The 19460-nt window shown below is 36.1% G+C and overlaps 1 protein-coding gene across 6 annotated transcripts in view; it reads left to right on the plus strand.

Moving 5' to 3' along the window:
• CDK8 (cyclin dependent kinase 8) overlaps positions 1–17275 on the plus strand; it is a 112798-nt gene extending 95523 nt beyond the window's left edge. For 2 of the 6 annotated variants that reach the window (XM_019651468.1, XM_019651473.1), the window contains 7 exons: positions 6413–6556; positions 8962–9031; positions 9803–9875; positions 12546–12643; positions 13320–13398; positions 13516–13674; positions 15994–17275. In XM_019651468.1, the coding sequence (XP_019507013.1) occupies positions 6413–6556; positions 8962–9031; positions 9803–9875; positions 12546–12643; positions 13320–13398; positions 13516–13674; positions 15994–16119 (749 nt within the window). In that variant the 3' untranslated portion in view covers positions 16120–17275. The remainder of the gene's footprint in view (positions 1–6412; positions 6557–8961; positions 9032–9802; positions 9876–12545; positions 12644–13319; positions 13399–13515; positions 13675–15993) is intronic. The other 4 variants (XM_019651469.1, XM_019651470.1, XM_019651472.1 and 1 more) reach the window with 4 other exon arrangements.
• The last annotated feature ends 2185 nt before the right edge of the window (positions 17276–19460 follow it).

Below are 19460 nucleotides of genomic sequence, written 5' to 3' on the forward strand. Positions count from 1 at the left end.
AGTAATGTCATTATCATCATTATTATTACTACTTTGTCAATGTGTACAGCGTTTATTTTCTGTTTGCAAGTCCTATTTCCCATGGTTTATACTTAGATTATATATTGTAATGGATTCAGTGTTCAGCTACCACAGTGCTTTTCCCACAAGTTTTCCATTACTTACATCTTTATTCTGCTTCATTTTATTTGGCTGAATTTTATCAAGTAGTTTTTTCTTAACGTTCTTTGCCTCTTTTTGCCTGTGTGTATGTGTTTATTGCATCATTAACTTGTTCTGTGTCCCCCAGGATGGCATTAAACTCAACTTTCTTTTTTTGGATCACTCCATCCTGAAGTTTTCTATGCTTTGCTGTATTCTAGATTGGTTTTCGTCCTGGCTTTTCTCTTTTTTATTCCTCTTGGTTGGATCTATTTCTTTTTAGATTGCATTATTTCATCCCTTATTTTGCTACAGCATATTCTCAAGTGACTTCCTTTGGAAGCACCGGTGTCTTAGAGCTAAAAGGTAAATTTTCTAGTTCTTGTATTTCTCAAAAAGGCCTTTGTCTTACTTGACAGCTTGGTCAGATTTAAAATTCTAGGTACAAAATAATTCTGCCTCAGAACCTGATGGTGTTCCTCCATTGTCTTCTAGCATCAGCGTTGCTAACGAAATGTCTCATGCCAATCTTATTCTCATTCATTGGTGGATACCTGGGGTTTCTTTCTGTCAGAAAGCAAATAAGATTTATCATCCTAATATTTCGCAGTGATGTGCTGGCTACTTGGTAGGCATATTCGATCTGAAATGCATTCCTGTGTCCCTATTTTCTCTCTCTCCTAAACCGAGTGTAGGCAGATGTTGGACTTCTTGGACTGATCCTTTAGACCACTTTTCTTCTCATATTTTTCTGTCTTTGTCTTTTTTATCTCCAAGAGCCCCTTCTTATTCTGTGATTATTAATGTTCCATAACATTTTGTATTGTTTTGTGGAAGGAAAAGCTTCTCAAGTATCTCTGAAGCCAGTGATGACACTGCTATATGTCTTGGTCTCATCCTGCCATGTGACAAGTGTTCCTCCACTGTTCCTTGACCCTTGATTGTCTCTTCGTATTTAAGAATAAGATTACTAAAAGCCACTTGAGAACTCTGTACATAGATTGTAGGACTTTAGGGTCATCCAGCAGAGAACTGCCAGTGAGAGGGAAAACCCTAAATGCCAGTATGCACAAGTCTTTGCTCTGAAGCCATTCAGATGTTTTAAAGGGAGAATCCTCCAGCTTTTGGCCCAGTCTTTGTATACCTGGCAGCCCCAGGGCAGCGCAGGAGAATGGGGTGAGGAGGATCAACTCTTCAAAACGCAGCTGACCCTTGGATAACGCAGGGATAAGGAGTGATAACCACCCTTAGTCAGAAATTCGCATACCACTTGTTGGCCCTCTGCATACCCTCTGTGGATTCCCAACCACAAGTTGAAAATGTGTACAGACCTTGTAGATGGCATTTCAAAGTACAAAATCTTCCCAGAGGTGTGCAGGACAAATCTGCTTCCCACTCGCCAGTAATACTGGGGCTTTAGGACCTTCTCTGAACTGTTTCATCTGCCTTTCATTTTCTAGAAATGTTTCCATATATCTCTGCCTAGGTCGGGTCTTTACATGCCAGTCTCTTTGTTTCATTCAGATCATAGTCAAAATACTACCTCTTCACAGAGAACTTCCTTGATCACACAGTCTAAAGTAAGCACCCTAACTTCCCCATCACACTTCTGTCTTGCTGTCTTGATAGCAGTGATCAGTGTCTAAAATAGAAAGGCCTGGCCTAGCTGTTCCCCACTGCAGTTCAGTGCCTGTAGTGCGAACTCAGCACTGTTTAGTGAATAAATGACTGAGTCTTGTCCCTCTTGTTCTTTTTATTACTGTGGATTTGTACTTTTATTACTTTGCTGCCATTTTGGTGAGTACTCAAGAAGAAAAAGGGAGAAATACTTATGATCATTTCCCCATATCAATGAATCCAACATGTCTTTTTGTCAAGAAAATCTTTATGTTGACTAATCTTCTTACCTGCTTTGAGATCACATTTTATTTTATAGAAAAATAAAGGTGTATAAAGTTAAGTCAGTTAGATATGGGACTTCTCAAGTATCTTTGAGATTTTTTTATAAATCTCAAATTATTCCAAAATAAAAGTATATATAAATATATATATAAATATATATATTTACACACACACACACACACATATATTTTAGTCAGTTAGAAAGAAAAATAAATATTATTGAAGGTAGTTCTGTGTTTGAGTACATATTTGGATATCTTTTTATACAAGTATATTCTAAATGTACTTAAGCGTATAAACTAATAAGATACATAGCTATTATTTTCCACCTAGAAAATGAATATTTAAAAGCAATGTTACTTTTGGTAAGCCATATTAACAGACCATACAAATAGAAGTGATTTGTATGCATCTTAGCTACTGTTAAATGAAAACTTGAGACTTTGAATTAATTTAAATTAAGAAATGTACTGTCACATAAGCTCGTGACTCTGGCTTGTTATTATCTTTTTCTTTTTTATTAAGAAACTGCTGTGAACATTAAGGTTTGTATAACCTGATATTCACTAGTAAATTCTATAGCCCAGCAGTTTTAGTGCAGGGCTGTTTGTCACAAAGCTAAACCACCAGCAGTTTGGGTAGGTAGAATTTGGGAAAGAGGCCTTTCTTCATATTTTTCCCCTTCTTCCTCCTCATTAACATAAAAATTTATTGGGTAACTATTAGATAACCTTTTTAAAACTTAAGAGAAACCAAAATGAATGCATATTATGTAGTTTACCCATAAAGGATTTCCAGACCAGTTGAGAAGACAGTATGAATACATGCATAAAATAATTTAGTCATCCTTGAGCAACGGAAGTAACAAAATCTAGGAATCTGATTTAGCCTTAGCTTTGCCACTGGATGTGTGTGTGTGTGTGTGTGTGTGTGTGTGTGTGTGTTTGTGCGCGCACGCGTGCCCACGCGTACATTTTCTGAAAATGAGAATTGAGCCTAATTCATCTCTTAGATTCCCGTTAACTCTGAAAGTTGACCTTAGGTAAAAACAACTGCCCTCTGAGGTAGGGGGATCACAGAGGGAACTGATTTGGGTGCAAATGATTGAAACTTAGGTCAGTGCCAGTCCCTCTGCATTGGTGATCCCCACTCCCTGTCCACCTGACTTGGCCAAGGACAGTCTTGAAGAACACTTCTATCAAAACATTGGCTCAAAAAGTTATCATGTAGGTATCTTACAAATTGCTTTGTTTGAGAGAGAGAAATCATACACAAACCATTTTTAATATAAGTTTTTAAAAATAGAATAAAAGAGTAAAAAATGAAATTTCTTCCTTGTTTCCAGTCTATCCCACACAATTCCACTCTTTCCATTACCTATGCAGGTGGCCCAAGGATCCATTAAAGTATTTAACAAATTCCCCACACCGCAGGTAAAGCTACCTACCAGGAACTTCCCTAGCATTTTGACTTTTCTGTCAGATAGTTGTAGTGTGAGCAGCTGATTGAAGAACCTTTGTGGTTGAATTTATACATAATTTGCTAAATACCTTCAGCATCATTTAGAAGGGTTAAATCTGCTAGTGAACTTGGATTATGTTACACTGAAAGCTACGGAGAAGCAGCAAAAGAACACGGAAAAAATCCCAACACACTCAGCTAACATGTTCCTAATTTCTATTGCAAACAGATTTTAGTGCTGTGATCATTTATTCAGTTGTTCAGAACTGCAGGCTGAATCATTAAACCAAAGAGAGGAAAATAATAGGTTAGTAAACATTGTACTTCCAGGGACAACGTTTAATTCAGCTTTGAGTGTTTGGGGTTCAGTTTGCTTGATTGACTTGGTGGAGAAGGCTGAAAGAGAGTTATTAATTTTAAATTAATTGTCAGTAAAGTAGTCTTAAGTTTTACTGAAGTATGAACTTTTAAGCTCTTGTCCTCAAATAACTGAATGCCCACTGATTATGTAGCATTCTATTAAGTGGGAAATAGACAATAAATAGGAGGATGAGAATTCACTCTTTCATTAAGATAGAAGCTTGCTTTTAGTACACCTATTGATTAAAACATTATTTAACAACCCCCTCTCCCCCGTTTGGGCCTGTGTAGCGTGCCAATTGCTATCTCCTTTTCCTGGTTCACTCAGTAACTACACATGAACATCACAGATTTTGAGAAGTAGATGGGATTTACATGTTTTTAATTAGGAAAAATCTTTCTAGAAGGAGTTAAGCAGGTAGGTGAGCAGGAAAGAACTTTTCCATGAACTTGGCACAATCTGAAAAAAAAATAGGCAAGATAGGTAGGAGAGATTTATTTACAAAGATTTAGAAATTTGTCTGAAATACCCTAATTAGCTAACTCAAATTCATGATTAATGTCTGTGTCAGGATTTTGAAGAAAGGAAGTTTGGTGAAATTGACAAGAGTGAAAAATCATAGAAGACATATAAAGAAAGAGGTTATTAGGGTGAGGGTCAGCAAGGCTCAATCAAGTTTTTTCCTACATTCTTGACTTTTTATTTTAAAGGCAGTGTAGCTTTAGGAGTGGCTAAACTATTTGTTCACCTCTCGTCTTCCTTTACATATTTTATTCTCTTCTTTAGAATTTTGCACAGCCAACCAGAAGGAGTTATTACAGTGTCTTCTGGGTGCTGTCAGCAGGGTGTTCAGCACGCAAGCTGGCCCGTCAGCTTTTCGGGGACCCACTCAGCTTGCTTAGCTTTCATCTGGTTAAGATGATCAGAGACCAGGTTTATATGGGGTAGCTATGTAAAAAGAGTAATCACAAACGCCCTGATTTCCCCATTTACTCTCGGACGCTAAAAACAAAATAGTTTGGTTTATATTTCCTGATGAAACTTTTCCATATAGTGAGTGGTATGGGCTAGACTTGGTTCTCTGATGTAGGATAAAACTGATAATACAAACTGTCATTTTTTAAAAATCACTTGCTGGTAGTTAGGGTGTATAATCTTTAAGTAAATAGATGATTAACTTGTGACTCTGAAATGTAAATGTGATAATTTTACATTAAATTAAATACCTGTATTCCAGTTTTGGAGTTGAAGAGTTTTCAGTTTTTATAAATTAATAAATTTTTTCTCATTTTCTATTTAAGTGGCAACCACTAAAATAGCTGAAGAGTAAACTTCAATAAAATAGTGTTTTTTATTTGTCCCCCTATCGTGATTTATATTTACCACAGGTATTGGTTAGATCAGTCAAAAACTACTCATTGAGTATCTGCTGTGTCTACACCATTGTACTCAGTGTGGAAAAGTTAACATTGTCATTTTTGGGATTTGCTAAAAGTAGAACTGGAATACTTTCAGCTTTAATTTCTAAATATAGATCTTTATTGAGTAAAAATATAATACAAGGGAAAGTTAGCCAATATCTTAACGTGAACGAGGGGAATTTATTGTATACAAAGAAATCCATTTGCCTGCCCTTTACAAGTAATTCCTATGAATTTGTAGCCTTTGTATCCATTTTAAATGTTGTGTTTTACCCCCTATTTTGTTGTCCATATTAAATACTTAAACTTGCTAAATCTGACACTGCTATAGCATAAACACTTTGAATGAAAAACTGTTCAAGTAGAAATGCTGTTTCATTAGAATATTTGAGGTCAATCACTGTATTTTTCTTATTGTAATAGCACCTTCCTAAATAGTGCTAACATAGGAGAATAGTTATTGGAACTTTACAAATCAGCAAGTACATAAACAAGATAAAGAAAAAAATATTTTTTACCACAAAAAAAATTGTGCTGATTGTTTTTGGCAACTATGCCCAATTTCAAAGGTTGTTTGGGTTTTCTGTTGGTTTATTTTTTGTTTACTTTTGTTTGTTTGTGGTTCCCATGCTCCGTATATTGCTTTGTATGTATTTGATAGATAAGGTAATGTTTGAGGCATTTAAAACTCGCCCAAAATTCAACTAATAAATTTGATTTAAACTTGGAATGAAGCCATTAGGTGGGGTGGAGGTATAACAGGGAATGAATAATTGGGGTGGGAGGAATGGGAATATATATTTACAAACCATATTCCATGATATTTATCATTGTAATTGCTTAGGAATTAATTAATATGACTTATTAGGGAAAGAAAGGAAAGAAAAACATTCCCCGCCAAGATAAAAATGTATTTTCTTTTGGAAAGAACCACTTTATTTTCCTCCTTTCTTTTTCTTTTTTCCTTTCCTTTTTTTTNAAAAACATTCCCCGCCAAGATAAAAATGTATTTTCTTTTGGAAAGAACCACTTTATTTTCCTCCTTTCTTTTTCTTTTTTCCTTTTTTTTTTTTTTTTTTTTTTTTTTTTTTTTTTTTTTTTTTTTTTTTGTCTTTTTGTTTTAAAGATATTTGGGCTATAGGGTGTATATTTGCAGAACTACTAACGTCAGAACCAATATTTCACTGTCGACAAGAGGACATCAAAACTAGTAATCCTTATCACCATGACCAGCTGGACAGAATATTCAATGTAATGGGATTTCCTGCAGGTACACATGTTTTTGTTTTTAAATCACTGTTGTTTGAACTTAGATATCTTCATTGGAGAGGTGTATAATTTTAGCTGATAAAAGCTACTCTTACTTGATTCTTTATATTTATGACTTGCATTACTCAAAGATCCATAGAAATAGCAAAATTTGTAGAGTTCACATATTAGCAAAAAAAATATTTGTGGGTTTCCTGAATTTGAGGGTGTATTTTTGTTTCATTTTGGTTTTTGTTCTGTTTTGTTTTGTTGTTTAATATTTGAAATGATAAAATATTTGCAGTATCTGTACTAAAAAGGTGTCTTTAGTTCTTATCACTGGGCACTATAAATAAAATTCAGCGTGCAGTTTTGTCTGGCAGCACCTATAATACTGCCATTATTTAGGATTTGAATACAAATTTCAAATACGATTTTTATTTAGGGCGCTGTACAGAATCACATTGTTGAATAATAGCATTTTTTGCTCTATAACCCTCATCAGTAAGAACATTGTTTTAAGCGTTCTGTTAGAAGAGTCAGAATGTGGGTGAAAGGCTTGCATTCCACATCGACCATGATGCAGCGGGAAGAAAGCTGTTCAGGTGTCTCCCGATGGGCATTGGATCCCTGTCCTTCGTTATCCCAAAACTCTGCCCATTGGTCCAATAATACACATTTGTTTAAAACCCCTACATAATTTTGACTTGTCAAGTACTTATTAGAAATAATTTATTAGGAAGTTTGCTTAGGTCAGTATAACTCAAGACTCATACAGAAATATCTAGGAGTTATAATTTCACATTCCCTTACAAGGGTGTTAATTATCAGTAAATGCAGAGTAACTACACATATATTATCTTTCTCCAGAATTGGTTAACAGTTCTGCAAAGACTGCTTTGTGGTGATGGGAATTTCATTTATTCACCGAATATTTATTGAGCTCCTGTCATGTGCCAGGCACTGTGTCAAATATAAAGTATTGCTGACATATCAGACATGAATCTCGTCCTCTTGGAGTTTACATTGTACTGTACTATTTTAAGAATGGGTATGGTTTGAGTAGATGGAGCAGAGTGGACTTTGTTTCCCACTTCTGAATGGGCCCCAGGGAAAGGAACATGGCTTAGGAGAGGGTGAAAGTGGGGAAGGCCTCCTAGGAGGTGGTTCTTAATGTGTGGTTCCACAGTTAAGGTAGACTCAGCTTATAAGGAGCATGAAAAGCAGGCAGCAGAGTTCCGATGTGATAGGCTAAAGAATGAAAATCCATGATAAGTGCTTGAGAACAGTTTAACATGATTTATGTTATATTTTGAAAAGATTAGCCTGGTAGTGGTATGTAAAAAATCAATGAAAGAGAGGTGACTGGTCAGGGAGACCAGCTGCTTGTCTATAGCAGTAATCTAGTGTAAAGTGATAATCAAGATGGAGAATAAAGGACAAAGATATAATTTTCATAGGAAGTGTGTAATTCAGGGAAGAGTAAGACTATCAGGATTTCTAGCTTGAGAAATTGACAAAATAGAGAAATTGGAGAAAGGAAATAGTTAAGAAGAAAATTCCTTTTATGAGCTTAAAGTATGTATTTAGTTTACTTTGTAATATGTGATTTCTGTGGAGGAAGGTAGTAAATATTTTTACAAGTAAATTGAAAGAAAACTGAACCTCTGAAGATCATTTAAAAGCAAAAGGTGCTGTTAAGCCACCTGTTACAGTGCTGTGCACTTAGTGGACTCGCAGTAAAGCCCACTGACGGGAACAGAGAACACACGTTATCTAGCACGTGGTGTTTGAGCAACTCTAATACCAACAAAACCAACCAAAAGGTTTTCTACCTAATGTATTAATTAGTATCTGGGGTTGTTTTTGTTAATGTTACTGAAACTAGCCAAGGCAACAGCCAATTTATTAATATACTAGTTATATCCTACTAGTTATATCTTTCATAGATTGCTGATGTAAAGCAATGCATTTAACAAGGCGAAAGTAAGGAGGGCCATATAAAAAGAAGTGTATCTTAAAGCTACTGATAGGAAAGACATTACATTTATCATTAAAGAGATGGGTTGCTGATGTAACCAAGAAATTTGGTGGAAAAGGCGGGGAGGGGGAAGTGGTTTTACAAATAGAAATAGAACTATTTAATAATGGGAATATTTATAATTTATTCTCCTCTAGTTATAGAAATTGAGGTAACATAGTAAAACAAATAGGAAGTTGGCATTAAAACGAGAGAACTAGTGCTATACACAGGATGGAGAATTGTACCCACAGTGCAAGATGTTTACTATAGCTGACCATTAATTTGAAGTCTGCTTCATGGAGGTTAAAATTATAGGAAATGTAATGAAAATTGAGGTAACCTTTATTAAAGGTCTTAAGAATAGGAACCTAGACAACATAAAATTTTATCAATGTATTTCACAGATAAAGATTGGGAAGATATAAAAAAGATGCCTGAACATTCAACATTAATGAAAGATTTCAGAAGAAATACGTAAGTTGGAAAGAAAATAGACCCTTTGTTGATTTTTGCTTTTCCAGAATACTCAGTGGAAGATTGTCTACTCAACAGAATACTCAATATAAGATTATTCCTATAAGTAATTTTACATATTTACTCTAATAAATATTTTACATTATGACAGTCTTTCTTAAGATGTTTAAGTGATATGAAGAATATCCAATATTAGCAGCTGATTTGGATATGAGAAAAAAGTTTCATTTCTTTCCATGTTTATTACTTTCTGAAAGCATCAGTGGAAAGTATCATAGCTGAGGCAATAAGAGACTGAACTAAACAAACCTCTCCAGTAGCCAGTTGCCTACCTGCCTGGGTTGTGTAACTTTAAGCATGTTTTAATAGAAGAAGGACTAATGGAAGATTAGGGGATGGGGAGAGGAGAGTTTATAGGCCTATAGCAATTTTTTTTCTTTTTTATTTATTTTAAGGCTGAGTTAAACTTTTGACCCATACGTTATTTAAGATAATTGTTGAGATAGCATTCATATGAAAAAAGCTATTCAGTATATATTATTCATGAAATTATCTTGCATGTAATCAGTGGTATCCATTCAGACGTGACCAGTGTGAATATAGAATGAAGTATAAAATTGTTGTAACGCTACTCTTATTGTGCTAATCATACAGTTTCCAACATATATTCTATATTGATCATGATTGAAATAATCCTGTTTGGAAAAACTTCAGCCAGTATAAAATTAACCTCAACTCTAATATAGATATTTCATAGCATTTCTCTTTCAGGTATACCAACTGCAGCCTTATCAAGTATATGGAAAAACATAAAGTTAAACCAGACAGTAAAGCATTCCACTTGGTAAGCTTTAGGGAACAGTACTAATGAAATGCATTTTTTCCCCTAACTCATTAGCCCATCCTGAGACTTTTTGGGTCTATTTATATGGCTACTCAACACGTTTAGAATACTTTCATGGTAAATGCAGAGATCGTGTTGGTACACAATAGTAAAGACATCCAGATATTTGTTTTTCCAAACCCATAGCATGGTTAGATTAGATTTCCTAAAGATAGCCATTGTACCAAGTCTGTCAAGAGCATTTTTTTAATTCATTATTAGTTTTCATCAGTTATTTAAAAATTTCAGAGAAGAATCAAGAAGGAAACAGTCCCACCATTCAGAAATATTTTTTACAGATTATTTTGTTTCAACTCTGAAAGACTGTTTACAAAATTTTTAACTCCGAAGATACCTCTTATAAACTTGGGTATTAGAAATCTTTCAGTGATTGTATGTATTATTTGCTTTTTCTGAGAGTGAGAAATTCAGTATTTATTAGTTTATAGAAAAAAAACTGACTTGACCTAGAATCTAATTTAATCTATGCACAATCAGGGTAATTTATGATGAGGTTATATTCTATAATTGCCAACTTAAATTTGTTTACAATAAAATTTCAATTTTTATACCATAAAAATTAAAAATATTTTCAGTTTTGTTTTTGAAAAAGTTATATAACATAAAAGGCAGAAGAACCTGAGGAAGCAGGTTACAGTTTGCTTGGCTTAAAATTCTTTTACTCCTTTATTCCTAATATTTTTTAATGAGTTCATTAAATGGGATTTTTTTTTTTTCCCTTTGAAAGGATTAACGTTTCCTTTATTACAGTCCAGGCCACTTGGCAAACATTTCTTCTGCTTCTGCTTTTCTTCTTCTCCTGTTTCTGTTTCTACATCTTCTACTTATTTTTATGTTATCATATGGTTTCATAGCTTGTCAGCAATTTAAAAAGCCATGCTTAATGTATCATATTACACACAGTGTATTATTATCCAAATAATGGTTCACTATAATGTACTTACCACAGGAGCCCAATTCCTTCAAAAGCATGGACAGATTTATTCTAACAAAATAATGATAAGAGTGATAGATCAAAAGTCACAATGTAGGGGAGCTACTGTTCCCCCCAACTCACTACTACTCAGTATAGTCTGAAATTACTCTAACTACCATCACCACTGAAATTCTAGAGCTATACTTCCTTTGCGGCTTACTTGCTTGTTTTTACTGGAATGACCTATCTTGGGTGGTCCCATTATAACTCCATTAAACATGACTCCATTAAAACTGTTAGGTATTTTAAATAGCAAACCAATAGCTTTTCCTTTCAACTCTAAAAATAAAATTGTACTTCCATTGAAATATCCGATCATTAAAATTAAATTTAAATCTCATTATCCCAAGTATTTAATCTACATTTTTAATTATTTTATATCCTTCTGTTCTCTAGTTGTGACATCTCTCATTAAGGCTGAGCATGTCTATTAGCTCCTTGGTGTTCAAAGTATGGTCCTCATCCCGCAGCCTTAGACTCACCTGGGGGCCTGTTGGACATGCAGGTCTTTGGGCTTCCGTCCAGCAGGACCCCCCAGCTAGACCGGTTAGCAGCTCGGGAGGAGGGCCCAACAGTCTGTTTTAGAAGCACTTCAGGGCGAGTCTGTTGTACTTTGTAGTCGGAAAACCACTGCAGTACATCAGATCACAAGCTAAGAGACCACTGTTTAGCTAATCTCTTAAACCACTATTTAAATCAAATATTGTAGGTCAAAGAGCTTTCAGTACATTGTTTTCACCAAAGAAGACTGAGTTTTCATATTAGTGTGACATTTCTATATGTAGTGATAATAATAACAATAATAATAATTGCTAACATTTATATAGTGCTTTCTTTGCACTAGGCACCATTATAATTGCTTTCCATATATTAACTCATTTAATCCTGAAAACAAACCTATGACAATAAATGCAACTTTTAGTTCCATTTGACAAATGGGGTTACAGAGAAGTTAAGCAACTTGTTCAAAGTCACTCAGCTAAGAAATATCAAGTCAGGATTTTAACCAAAGCAGCCTCCTTCCACAATCTCCATTCATCACCACACCTCTGTACTTTACAAGGTCTATATCAATTACCATATTTATTTTTAGACTATTACCACACTGCCCAGGAGAACTTTCTCTGATGATCTGTGCTGTCCAATAGGGTAGCTCCTTGGCTATTGAGCTCTAGAAAAGTCCCTGATATGACTGAGAAATTGATTTTTTTTAACTTAATTTTGCTTTAGTTTATTTGGATTTAAATCTGAATAGCCACATATGGCTAGTGTATTATTTGTGTTATAACAATTTTTCCCCTTAATGGAAAAAGAATAAAAAATATAAGAATTTTAGTCCTGTTCTCAATTGGATAAAGCAGTTTAGATAACATAGAGAAGAGATCACTTATTTGGAGTAAGAAGATACAATTTCAGTTACTTCTTATAGGAGAACCACATGAGATAACAGATATCAGAGTGACTAAATGTGAATTACTGTACTAAATTTAACAATTAGTTTTTTTTGTTAGTTTGGGGGAATAAATGCCCAAACTGTGATGTTAGTCATTAAAAAACATATACCTCCCACATATGTGCCATAGGGTCTAACTAGGAGAAATAATGTGTAATGTTTCTGTGATTTATAATTTCAGCTTCAGAAGTTGCTTACCATGGACCCAATAAAGCGAATTACCTCAGAACAGGCTATGCAGGACCCCTATTTCTTAGAAGACCCGCTTCCTACATCAGAGTAAGTGATCAGTGTATTAAGTCACCAGTGATAGAATTGGGGGAGGCCTGTTTTCTTTTAGTTTCAACTCCTCTTATATGGGGACCGAGGAAATCCTTGTGACAAGCAAAAAATGAGCTCTTATGAGTGACGTGTCATGCAGGAGTTTATAGGTAAGAGGTGTTCCTGTCTTTATGAAACATTCTAGCCGTCGTTTCCGCTGTCCTCCCGTTGTCCAGTGACAGGTGGCTTGTGCTGTAACTCACTCCAACTCACAAGCTTGCTCCCTGCCTGCAGTTACACTTCTGGGTTCCAATTACAAATCCCATTCCCAAGTACCGTCTTTTATTTTATATGTAGTAGGGAGGGTAAAAAAAATGTGTTTGAATAGTAATATTTCAGCTGGAAGCTATACTTTGGTTGTTATAATGAAAGAGCAACACTGGGATAAAAGAAAAAGTTGAGTCATATTAGATGATTATTGATTATTTTTATTCATTGAAAAGCCCTTAGATTACCTGCTGTAATGTCACTAGTGAGAAGAAAAGATCCATTTTGTCTCAGCTGTATGACAGGCTTTTATATTATAAATATGGAGACGTAATCCATCTTAAGAGATTAAAATGAAACCACTTAACCGAAGCATCTAAAATACTGATTAGTACCCCGGAAATCATTTTTTTCTCTTTGCGGTCAGTGTTTTTGCCGGTTGTCAAATTCCTTACCCAAAACGAGAGTTTCTAACAGAAGAAGAGCCGGATGACAAAGGAGACAAAGTAAGTGTTGAAGCACAGTCTGCTTGTTTGGGTCAGTGCTGCCATGACATTGTCTGGTTCGGCTGTATGTTGTTCTCCTTCTGAGCGGAACTTTATCTTTCTGTTTAACCAATTGAGAAGAACCAGCAGCAGCAGCAGGGCAATAACCACACTAATGGGACTGGTCACCCAGGGAATCAAGACAGCAGTCACACACAGGGACCCCCGTTGAAGAAAGTGAGAGTTGTTCCTCCTACCACTACCTCAGGTGGACTAATCATGACCTCAGACTATCAGGTATTTCGAGATTATTTTGTATTGAGCCGCCATGTCTGCATTTGCATGTGGGTTTGTGGCCGTTGGAACGTGCGATGTAATTGAGACCTTTATGCATCTGGGGAGTGACACTGACGTGAATGCAGTGTTACTGGCATGGGCAGTGCTGATGAAGGTTCAGTGGGGGAAGCCTCACTTCTGTACCAGACAGACTTGGAATTACGCCACTTATATACACCCCTGTGTGACCTTGGCACGGACAGCAAGTGCAATAGAACGTAACGTTTCCGGGTTTTCGTTTTTCATCTGTAAAATCTGACTAGCGAAGCTGAACGTGCAGTTGTGGTAGGAGCCCAATAAATAGCATCTGTGGTTTTGAAACAACAATATGCCCTAGTGGTTAAGAACACAGGCTCAAATCCTAGCCCTGCTGCCGACTTCTGGGCATCCTGAATCAGTGGCCAGATGTTGTCAGTTCCCTCGTTGTAGATTGTAGATAATGGTCAGTGTGAGGTAGGATGGACTAAATGGGAGAATGTCCGCCAAGGCACAGCACGTGTAGAAGGCTAGCCTGGCGTGAGTACTTAAAAGATGATACAGATCACTTGTATCACTTTTATTATCATTGTCATTAAAGTTCTTAGTAGCATTTATAGGACACAGTAAGCACAGAAGTGGTGGTGGTGGTGGTGATGATGATGATAAGAATAATAATAGCTTGTTGAGTACTTACTGTGTGCCAGCTATTTACTAATAATGAAGCGTACCTTATAGCCTTCAATCATTATAATAACCCTGTGAAGTGTTACCACTGTCCTTTCAGAAAACAGGCTTGTAGAGGCTAAAACCTCACGTGTTCACCCAGTGAGGGGTGAGAGACCAGGACTCAGACACAAAGGCAGCTGCATTGCCTGCTTGTGGATCCCAGCAAGTGACAGTCAGTTCCTTTGCAGAAAGACCTGTTTTGAAAATCGCGTACCACCTCCCTGCTTATTCCAATCATATTCCCAATTAACCTGGGTGTCAGTAGGGAAGGGTACTGGAAACTTGACCAGTTAGAGCTATTTATTTACTAAAAGAGAACAAGAGATCATATTAAACTGGTAGGTTTCCCAGAGCCCGCTACTGCACTTGAAGAATTAGATACTAACACTCTTTGCTTTGGGTAGGGAGAGGTCCAGCCTACCAAACCATGGAAACCATTGCCTGATAGTAGCTCTCTTCCAGAAAGTGAAAGGAAATCAAGGCAGACACCTGTGGAGGCAGGGGCTTGTTCCAGCATATCCTTCCTCACTTCCCCACCCCTTGTCTAGACAGGGCGAGTACATCTCTGGGCCCCAGAATGTGTTTGCACACGAAGGTGATGACATCCTTAGAATGAAGCAGAGCGGGCTTCTGACCTTTCCTACTGAACCCAAGTTTTTGCACCAAAGTGCTGGGCTTCTCTGTCTGTTGATATTATTGTGGTTGGTTTTATAGGTAATTCCTAAACCAGTATTTCTGACCAATTTCATGTGCACACTCTTTTTAAAATGTCATTTTTGCTAGGATGGGGAGAATTTAGAATTATATGACTTATTAAATAGTCTTTGAAAGAGGAAAGTAATAAGTTACAGCTAATCTTTTATAGCACTTGTCTTGGGAGCTAATAGTATGAGAGAAGCACAGGAATGGCAATAATATAACAGATCAAAATGAGAGGACCCTAAACTCTATCACTGGCTTTCCCTTTGTGCTATGCTATTTTTAGAATTGAGAATACCACTCTTACATTTCAATCATTGTAATTTTACTTTTGTACATAACTTGTAGCAGAAAATAAGATTCATTAGTTTAAAGGACATGAAAATATTCAATGCCGAAGAAAATGATTCTTTGGTACCTTTTCTTGTTGTATTCATTTTTATTCTCTAGTCACATGCGTGTGTTGAGATGGTTTCTGTTGAAGAAACTAGCATGTGGATTTCCTTTGAATTTCTTAATGTATACATTGTTAAGTTCATGTGTAAACCTCTCAAGCAAGGTAGCTATTATTTTTGAAGTAGATGCAAAACAGCACGAAGAGGGGTGACTGCTGTAGAAGTACTGAACTCCACGCGCAGACTTGGCTTAGTATTTTTTCTAGCAGTACTTCTGACCTTCATGAAGAAAAGCTGATATTAAAAGATCTGGGGTTTTTGTCATTTAATTGTAAAGCTATTGTGCATAGCACAAGACCTTTACATTCTTAATGCCTTGGAATAAATGGTATTTCAAGCACACATAATTAGCCTGCCAGCTTGGGATACAGCCAGCTCGTAGAAACACCTTCTCACACCTCTCCCTGCTCTCCTTTCCTAGCGTTCCAATCCACATGCTGCCTATCCCAACCCTGGACCAAGCACATCACAGCCACAGAGCAGCATGGGCTACTCAACTACCTCCCAGCAGCCTCCGCAGTACTCACATCAGACACACCGGTACTGAGCTGCGTTGGAATGTCGCCAATGCACTGTTGCTGATGCTGCAGAACTGGCCGCAGCTCTGCGGGAACCTGGCATGGGCCATGAGAATGTACTGTACAACCACATACTCGAATGTCCAGCAGCCAAGTTCCACCACTTTTCACAGATTGGAGTAGTGACTTCCAAGTTGTACCTGTTTTGGAGTTAGACTTGAACAGAAAGTGCTAGCACAGTTTGTGTTGTGGGTTTGCTACTTCCATAGTTTACTTGACATGGTTCAGACTGACCAATGCATTTTTTTCAGTGACAGTCTGTAGCAATTGAAGCTGTGAAATGTGCTAGGGGCAAGCATTTGTCGTTGTATGTGGTGAATTCTTTCAGTGTAACAACATTATCTGACCAATAGTACACACACAGAAACGTTTAACTGGTACTTGAAACATACAGTATATGTTAACTCAACAAAATAACTGAGACTCAAAATGAGATTATTTTGGTACACCTTTCATCTTAGTGTCTTATAAGTGGGTTGATCCATTTTCTACATTAATCAGTGTTTTTTGACCAAGACTATTGCTTGGATTTTTTTGAAAGTACAAAAAGCCACATAGTTTTTCCAGGAAGGTTTCAAAACTCCCAAAGATTAATTTCCAACTTATAAGTTTGTTTTTATTTTCAATCTATGACTTGACTGGTATTAAAGCTGCTATTTGATAGTAATTAAATATGTTGTCATTGATATAAACCTGTTTGGTTCAGCAAACAAACTAAAATGATTGTCATAGACAGTGTTTAATTTTTCCTGTTGGTGTTGCTGATTTGTGAGCATGCTTTAAGATGAAAAAAAGCATGAATGATAACTTCCTTAAAAAGGTGCGGCATCCCATTCAGATATTTTGTCCTGATTTTAAAGCCGGTTGGTGTAGTGCTATTAAAATTTTGTTCAGTTCATTTTCTTTTTTAAAACTTGTTCGCACGTTGTTTAGGGTGCCCTTACTTCAGCAAAGGAGAAGGAGTAGGAGAGCCTTAGAATTTTTGAGGAAAAAAAAAACCTATAACATACAATGTACTGTATCAAACTATTTTACATGAATGACACAAGTATTCTGAATTTAAAAAAAAATCGAACATTGTTAAAAACAAGGTGTTATGTAATAAATTTATTTTTCATAAATCAATATGGAGTCAGCTGTATTTTTATATACACAAAGGTGTTTTATTTTAAAATGTGCCTTAACAAGTGGCCTCTATGTCAATCTCTTCAGTTGTTTTCATTAAAAATATCTATGTAGGGCCGGCCGAGTGGCTCAGTTGGTTAAGAGCTCGCTCAAGAGTTTGAGCTCTGAGCAACAGTGGTTCGGGTCCCGGCCCGAGCTGAGCAGCCGCTGAGCTGCCAACAGGCAGCAGGATGGCTCAGCTAAGAAAAAAAAAAAAAGCAAACAAACAAAAAAAATAATAATAATATCTATGTATTCTGCCTCTATGGTGAAGTAGTCTAATGACATATGATTTAGATGTGGATTCTTTTCTGTTACACTTAGCACTACAATACTATAAGGCAGGAAATAGACAACTTTCTAATTGAAAAAAATTATGATGAGTCTTCCATTTCTAGAACACGGCCTAATTTTCTGTTATGCAGAGAGCAATTTGACTGCTTTATCTCAAATAATATTTTTTCTCCCTCCTATTGCACAAAACACAAAAGATAAAACAACTAACAATTTTTTTCTTAAAAATTCAACTCATTCATATAAAAACATTCTAACACATTTTAAGAACTGAAGAATTCCAACACTGATAGGCCTGACCATAACAAAATTTATCAAACTATACACTTTATTTTTATTTCTTTTATTAGTTTTTTAGATTTTTTTAATTTAATAACTTTTATTTTTCAATTACAGTTAACATTCAATATTATATTAGTTTCAGGTGTACAACACAGTGATGAGACATTTATATAACTTACAAAGCGATCCCTCGTTATATCTAGTACCCATCTGACACCATACATAGTTATTAAAATGTTATTGACTATATTCCCTATGCTGTACTTTATATCCCCGTGACTGTTTTGTAACTACCAATTTGTACTTCTTAATCCCTTCCCCTTTTTCACCCACCTTCAAATCCCCTCCCATCTGGCAACCATCAAAATCTTCTTCTCTATGAATTTGTTTCTGTTTTTTTTTTTTTCATTGGTGAAAAAAATGTGTTTATTTTGTTTTTTGATTCCACATATACATGAAATCATATGATATTTGTCTTTTCTCTGTCTGACTTATTTCACTTAGCATAATGCCTTCTAGGTCCATCCATGTTGTTACAGATGGCAAGATTTCATTCTTTATTATTGTACATATATACCACCTCTTTCTCTATTCTGATGGACACGCAGGTTTCTTCCACATCTTGGCTATTGTAAATAATGCTGCAGTGAAAATATGGATGCACGTGTCTTTTTGAATTAGCGTTTTGGGTTTCTTCAGATAAATACCCAGACGTGGAATTACTGGGTCCTTCCTTGTCTTTTGTTATAGCTTTTCTTTTAAAGTCTATTTTTTGTGGTGTGAGTGCTGCCTTTTTTTTTTTTTCATTTCCATTTTCATGAAATAACTTTCCATCCCTTCACTTTCAGTCTGTGTGTGTCTTTCAATCTGAAGTGAGTCTCTTGTAGGCAGCAACAATTAAGAGTCCTCATAGTATTCATCTTCCCTAGGGACAGCTAGGAGATTTCTCATAACCTGAGAATATTCTTTGAGGGAGCAATAGAATTGAATTTACTAGATATTTACTAAGCATTTGGTATGCGTTTAATAGTCTGTTAGGACTTGTGGCCAAACTGAACTGGAACAAACCACAACCCCTATCCTTAAATAGGCAAGGAACTTAATTTGGTTGAAGAGTCAGGATACACACATAGGAAACAGAAAGGGAAGCCATTATGTGACTGAGCATAAATGGAAGGTTAAAAACCATGACTGTTTCTGTTTTGAGAAGAGACAAAAGTATGGTGGGAAAGGTTCCTGGGAGTGGAGATCAGGGTGGAGCATCCGAAAGAACATGGGGGTTCGTGACCCTGCCAGTTACTTCATGTAAGGCCTTGGTCAAGTCCTTCAACGTCCCAAGCCCCTCTAAATAATAATTACAGTAACTGTGATGCTTTCACTAAGTCAGAAATGCTGAAAGGTACTGTGTAAATCAAGTTATAAATCACTATTCAGAGTTGCATAATTAACTATTATCTCAGCTGGACCCTAAAGTAACACTGATGTCTACCAAGTGCCAGGCACTCCGTGAAGCATTCTACACATAATTATTCCTCACAAAAACCTTGTGCGTTAAGTATTACTTTGCCCA

This window comes from Hipposideros armiger, unplaced genomic scaffold, assembly GCF_001890085.2.
Source record: "Hipposideros armiger isolate ML-2016 unplaced genomic scaffold, ASM189008v1 scaffold_160, whole genome shotgun sequence".
Lineage (NCBI taxonomy): Eukaryota > Metazoa > Chordata > Mammalia > Chiroptera > Hipposideridae > Hipposideros > Hipposideros armiger.